Raw genomic sequence first — 7500 nt, forward strand, 5'->3', positions numbered from 1 at the left:
CACCACCACACCATGACACACCACCACACCATGACACACCACCACACCATGATACACCACCACACCATGACACACCACCACACCATGACACACCACCACACCATGACACACCACCACACCATGACACACCACCACACCATGATCATACCACACACTATGACACACCACCACACTATGACACACTACCACACCATGACACACCACCACACTATGATATACCACCACACCATGATCATACCACCACACCATGATCATACCACCACACCATGACACACCACCACACTATGACACACCACCACACCATGACATACCACCACACCATGACACACCACCACACCATGACACACCACCACACCATGATCATACCACCACACTATGACACACCACCACACCATAACATACCACCACACCTTCACGTTCCACCACACTTTTACGCACCACACCACCACCACCTATCACCACACCCACTCCATACCCTCACAGTTAAATGGTGCGTGAGAGGCGGGGCCCAGAGACAATTTTCAGTTTGAAGTTCACTACAGTGTAAAATATAGGTCACACTGCCCCTCTGGCTGGCTTATGTAACACACACAACCATACCAAAAGGTGCCACCATGTCTTGTCACCTTGTGTGAAGGAAGAGACTACGAACGAATGTATACAAGAATGTGGACAGAAATACGGACAGGAATATGAGGAAGAAAAATCAAAACAAACAGACGTCCAAACAAAGTGACACCAATATAGGAGCTGTCTTAAAGATATATATATATATATATATATATATATATATATATATATATATATATATATATATATATATATATAGATCTAACTTTGACATAATTATATATGGGTAATATAACTGAATATTAAGATCATAATAATTCATAAGGTTCTATATATATATATATATATATATATATATATATATATATATATATATATATATATATATATATATATATATATATATATATAACACTTATGAATTAATATTTATCTGAAATATTATTATTATTGTTATTACGTTTTCCCTGGCCCTGATGTGGGTCGGTGACCTGTGTCTGTAATACCCGTAGAGAAAAAAAAAATTATATTATAGAGACCAGTAGTATAAGGGGTATTATCCCTTATGTACTCTTGAGATCGATGTAATGAAATAGTTTGTACTCGAGGCCTACAATTCTGTACTCTAGGTCTATAATCCTGTACTCAAGGTCTATAATCCTGTAATCAAGGTCTATAATCCTGTACTCAAGGTCTATAATCCCGTACTCAAGGCCTATAATCCGGTACTCAATGCATATAACTCCAAAATTAAGTTAAATTCATATATCAATAAATGCAATACGCTTAATAATATATATATATATATATATATATATATATATATATATATATATATATATATATATATATATATATATATATATATATATATATACTTTCAATTGTGGTTTCATATAATTCTCCACATAACTATCGTCTCAAGGTCACATAACGACCCCATGACCCTGACCTCTCACTCCTCCAAGGTCAATCTCACCGAAGGAAATTTTTTCTTTTTATTAATAAAATTAGTTTAGCTGAGATTTATGGAGCCATCTACAGTAATTACATAATATAATCAATTTGAAATTAAATCATGATTGACAGCGGGACGGCCAGACGGACGAACGGACGATTGATCGGACGGAAGGATGGATGGATGGATGGATGGATGGATGGATGGATGGATGGACGGACGGACGGACGGACGGACAGACGGTTGGTTGGACGGACGGACGGTTGATGTGAAAGTAGTTTGACGGGTCGGGTTATAAGAAAAAGGAATAAAAATTAATCAAGTTTCCTAAAAACATTAATTGTGTTAAGTCTATATACTACAGCATTACTGATTATCGTGTGTGTGAGGGCCAGTGACAGGTGTGTGAGGGCCAGTGACAGGAGGGCTAGTGACAGGTGGAGGGCCAGTGACAGGTGTGTGAGAGGCCAGTGACAGGTGTGTGAGGGCCAGTGACAGGTGGAGGGCAGGACAGGTGAGGGCCAGTGACAGTTGTGTGAGGGGCCAAAGGAGAAGTTGTGTGAGGGCCAGTGACAGTTGTGTGTGAGGCCCAAGGACAGTTGTGTGAGGGCCAGTGACAGTTGTGTGTGGAGGAGCAGACAGTTGTGTGAGGGGCCAGTGACAGTTGTGGTGAGGGCCAGTGACAGGTGTGTGTGAGGGCCATTGACAGGTGTGTGAGGGCAAGTGACAGATGTAAGTGGGCTAGGTGACAGGTATGTGAGGGCCAGTGACAGGTATGTGAGGTCCAGTGACAGGTATGTGAGGGTCAGTGACAGGTGTGTGTGAGGGCCAGTGACAGGTGGTGTGTGTGGGGAGGGCCAGTGACAGGTGTGTGTGTGTGTGTGTGGGGGCAGTGACAGGTTGGTGTGTGTGTGTGGGCCAGTGACAGGTGTGTAAGGCCAGTGACAGGTGTGAGGGCCAGTGACATGTGTGTGTGAGGCCAGTGACAGGAGGTGAGGGCCAGTGACAGGTATGTGAGGCCAGTGACAGGTGAAGGCCAGTGACAGGAGGTGAGGGCCAGTGACAGGTATGTGAGGGCCAGTGACAGGTGGGAAGGCAGTGACAGGGGCAGGGCCAGACAGGTGTGTGAAGGCCAGTGACAGGTGTGTGAGGGCCAGTGACAGGTATGTGAGGGCCAGTGACAGGTGTGTGAGGGCCAGTGATAGGTGTGTGGAGGGGCCAGTGACAGGTGTGTGTGTGATGGCTCAGTGACGGGGTGGAGGCCAGTGACAGGTGTGTGGAGGGGCCAGTGACAGGTGTGGGCCAGTGACAGGTGTGTGAAGGCCAGTGACAGGGAAGGCCAGATGAGGTGAAGGCCAGTGACAGGTGTGTGAAGGCCAGTGACAGGTGTGGCCAGTGACAGGTGTGTGAAGGCCAGTGACAGGTGTGGAGACCAGTGACAGGTGCGTGAAGGAAGACAGGTGCGTGAGGGTGAGTGACAGATGTGTGAGGGCCAGTGTCAGAGTAACACGTAACTTCAGGTAATCAGCATGCACGAAGTGGCCCCCCACACACACACACAAAACAGATCAGCCGTGGCCTACGTGCCTCCGCCACAACACCACACCCTGCCCTGTGTGTGGGGGGAGGAGAGGCGGTGGGGCTGGGGGAGATAGGTGGGGGTGTGGTGGGGGTGGGAGATAGGGTGGGGGGGATAGGTGGTGGGGTGGGAGATAGGTGGGGGGTGGGGGAGATAGGTGGGGAGGGATAAGTGGCGGGGGAGAAGAGAAAGAGCGGGAGACAAGACAAGACCATAACCACCACCTACATCACCTCCTTACCCCTGGCCTAAACAGTGCCGCTGTGGTCTAAATGAACGTTGGCGCCACATCTACTGCAAGTGGGTGGCGGTGGGTGGCGACGGGCGGCGGCGGGTTGTGGAGGTCGATGGTTGGGTGGGCAGGCGGATGATGGATGTCACGGCACACGTAGTAACAACTATCTGGTGACCTCCTGCCAGCGGTCATAACAGAGGCACCCCCTCTGTTTATCCCTAGTGTTGTGATGGCAGCTCCCGCCCCGCCCCGCCCTGCCCTGCCCTGCCCTGCCCTGCCCTGCCCTGCCCTGCCCCTGCCCCACCCTGGCAAGTCCTCATCACAGCCACGTCAAGTCTCGTCGGACCACCTGCCAAACAGGCTCTTGTAGCGGTGTATTTATACTCACAAATACGAGATGTCTTGAGGGTGTGTCATGGAGGGAAAGTCACAAAATCTATACACCAAAGAAAGTCCAGAAAAAGAGTCAATGAAACAGGAAATAATAACTGTTCTACGGGACAGTTTTTTATATTGTCTTATATATGACTAAACGCTAGAGGGAAGTACATGGAGAAAGTAACAAAATTCACAACTGAGAGTCAAGAGAAAGTGATGTCATAAAGCATGAGAAAATGACAAAGAGTTAACTCATAGATGCAAGTCATGATGAGTCACACTATTACCACGAAAACACTTATAGAAGGATCCAAAATGAGACACAAAGACAAAACTCCATCTATTGAGGAAAAGAAAACTCATAAGACACCCCACACCCCACCCAACCAAAGGGGAAAAAAAATCACCCAAAGAAAATGTAAATAAACACTAGAAAGGAAAAGGGGTTGTTACGGACAGACAGACAGACAGACACACACAAACGGGACCGTAAGTATTATGCTGGTGATGGTCTCCAGCCCCTCTGCCTGTGACGTCAGAAGTGGCATGTTGCTGAGTGAGTTGTGAGAGTCAACCAGACGGTGCAGCGCTGTCAGACGTACGACTAGTGACCCAGACCAGTCCAAGCCTTAAACTCCTCGCGATGCCAAACGTAAGATCAGTGACCTCGGTCCTACCCCGAGTGACCAGGCGTACGACCAGCCGACCAGAGACAGCTCCCTGGATCGCCCACATTACTAGACAACCTGACTGCGCTGCCAAATGTACAACCAGAAACAGCCGACGTACCGCAAGTGCTATCCGACGTACGACAACTATTGTATCCTGAGATCCCCTTGTGATGCCCGGACGAAGGATCACTAAATCCTGGCGTCTCTATATGACAGAAGAAATGCTTTAGGCCGCTACACTATTCCAGATGGCAGGGGAAACATGTTAAAGGGGGAGGGAAGAGGAGAGGGGGGGTGTTGTGTGAGAGGGGCAGGAGGGGTGATGGGAGGGAAAGGGGTAGTAGGGGTGGAGGAGGTATAAGAGGTGTGTGGTGAGAGAGAGAGAGAGAGAGAGAAAAAGAGATATGGGAATATGAGAAGGTGAAAGGAAAAGAGAGGTGGTATTAAGGGGCAAATGAGAGGGAGGGGAAGAGGGAGAGAGGGATTGTGGGAGAGGGGGTAAAGAGGGAGGGATGGATGAAGGGGAGGGGGAGAGGGGGAAGGAGGGGAGAGGGGGAGGGAGGGGGGAGAGGGGAAGGGGAGGGGGGGAGGGGGTGAAGGGGAGGGGGTGAAGGGAGGGGAGAGGGGGTGGAGGGGAGGAGGGGTGGAGGGGAGGGAGAGGGGGCCCAGGGAGGAGAGGGAGGGGTAGTGGGTGGGGGTCAAGGGGAGGTAGGTGGGTCAAAGGGAGAAAGGAGGGAGGGAAGGGTGGGGGGGTGGGGGGGTGGGGTCAAGAGGAGGGGGGTCAAAAGTTCACTCAATAACCAGATTCTCACAGGGTCATACATTAACCCCCTTCCTGTAATCGGTGACGTGAGAGCGCTTAGAACGAGCTTACTCAAGGCTATATGACTCGACAAAGGTGACCCCAACAACAAAAATGGCGTCGAAACTATATACAGAGACTTCATAACCAGATAAGGTCTCTAATAACCCATTGATGACCTTTATGGCAACTTTTTTTATTTTATTTTCTATTTTATTGTATTTTTTTTTTTAGACAGGTGCGCTAAGCTCGCCAGGGAAGGTGTTCATGCCGTAAGACAATAACCACTTTAATGATGCTGCCGCCCCCAGGAGAATTAATTAAGGTGTCGTGTAGAAATTAATGAGCGAAGAATTAATAATTAGAAAAAAAACAGGTGTGAAGTAAAGACTATTAAAAAAAAATGGCGTGTGTGTGTGTGTGTGTGTGTGTGTGTGTGTGTGTGTGTGTGTGTGTGTGTGTGTGTGAGCGCCCCTTGTTGGCTGCCACTGCATGTATAAATAGACTCCCCCCGGCTTCCTCAACAGCACTATGTCATTTCCCGTGAACAATGTGAAGGGAACATGTCTTAAATCAAGATGTCAGGCAGCGTCATGTACAGTCATGTGACACTGATGTTGACGCCGTGATAACTCTTATTTCAACACATGTCTGAATATAAATGATGTCTTATAGCCATTTTCTATAATATAATCAATGTCTTAAAAAACAATAATGTAGATGTTTCTCTCATAATACCAAGCCATATCCCGTGATCCATATTGACCTCTAAAGCTAATTTAAATACGTCTCAAAATGTGTAAATTACTTAATGAATGAAACGAATTCATACATTTTATACAATATTAATAAACTTTACTGTATATACATATTTTCATTTAAATTTCCTAGAATACAGTAACAGGTTAACTGTGTTGTAGTTATGAGTACATCAAAAGTTATTAAAGTTGAACAAGAATTATATAAACAACATGACGTCAAAACAAACATGCACTTATAAATGCTTCATATATGTGTAACCAGATACAGTCACGATGCAGTTACAGTCACGATACAGTTAGTTACGATACAGTCACGTTACAGCTACAATGTTACCTGTGACTGAGGATGTGACGCAAGCTGAGGTAAAGGTGGAGGGAATATAAGGCATTAGACTGTACATAGATGCGTTAGTTTATATTTACTTACGAGAAAAAGACCTTTATCAATAATTCTCTCCGCATGTGTGTTTACCCCCCACATAAACAAGAAAAAACAAACAAATAAAACAAGAAAAAAACACTCACTAACACACTACCCAACCACCCACCCGCCCACCCACCCGCCCACCCCACCACACCCTAACGCCAAGGTCCCTATATTAGCATCACACCTGGTATGCGTCACGTGACAGGTGTGCCCAACCACGTCATCTGGTGTGAGCAATATACTGTAGTTTAGCCTCACACCGCCACTACTGACTTACCCTCCTGTTGATTAATGTCTCTCTCTCACTCTTACACTAGAGGCCAATATATAGTATACAGGTATTCTCTATCTTTGAAAATTACAGGTACAGGTATATAGTATGTTAGATAATTAAGGTATTTGAGGTATAGATATTTGCAGGTGTTTATTGGTAGTGTGAATATTTGGATGTCTTTTAATCTAAGTTTGAAAATTTGGTGTGTGTGTGTGTGTGTGTGTGTGTGTGTGTGTGTGTGTGAGAGAGAGAAACACCTTTTCACTACAAAAAACTACAACCTTTACTGTACTGTATACGCCTCCCTCCCTCCCAAAAAAAAAAATATAAAATCATACAAAAATACAATCATACACCCAGGAATATATCTCTTAGGTATATATATAAAACCACTATAATCAAACTCTTTATCACATAATATCCAATCCCATCAACTTATACTAAACACCTAAAACACTATAGTTACCCATATTATTATATTTCCATTTCTATAACACACGTACGACTTAGTATAACACGATGGTAATATACCGTAGACTTGATCGTGTTTACCTTAATTCCTTACTAAATCTAACTTCCTAAACGACTAATTAACTTACCAACTGACTAAATAACGAACTAATTTACTGACGTCCTGATATAATGACTGATTTACGGACGTCCTGACATAATGGCTGATTTAGTTACAGTACAGGTAAGAGGGGGGTGCTGTCAGTACTTACCGCCATAGGCAAAACTCTTCGGTTGAGGTGTGGAACAACCCGCCGCCGCACTAGACCGTCGCGACCTGTGTAGAGGAGAAGGATGAGAGAGACACTGCGTTAATACACCTCTATATACTATCT

General features: G+C 45.6%; 1 protein-coding gene across 3 annotated transcripts in view; it reads right to left on the bottom strand.

Annotated features, from left to right (window-relative positions):
• Positions 1 to 7500, bottom strand: part of LOC121874400 (cAMP-specific 3',5'-cyclic phosphodiesterase 4C-like) — a 183940-nt gene that overhangs the window by 110601 nt on the left and 65839 nt on the right. For 2 of the 3 annotated variants that reach the window (XM_042378535.1, XM_042378531.1), the window contains 2 exons: positions 7378 to 7442; positions 6289 to 6312 (listed from right to left, as the gene is read on the bottom strand). In XM_042378535.1, the coding sequence (XP_042234469.1) occupies positions 6289 to 6312; positions 7378 to 7442 (89 nt within the window). The remainder of the gene's footprint in view (positions 1 to 6288; positions 6313 to 7377; positions 7443 to 7500) is intronic. The other variant, XM_042378532.1, reaches the window with a different exon arrangement.

This window comes from Homarus americanus, unplaced genomic scaffold (genome assembly GCF_018991925.1).
Source record: "Homarus americanus isolate GMGI-L3 unplaced genomic scaffold, GMGI_Hamer_2.0 scaffold14064, whole genome shotgun sequence".
Lineage (NCBI taxonomy): Eukaryota > Metazoa > Arthropoda > Malacostraca > Decapoda > Nephropidae > Homarus > Homarus americanus.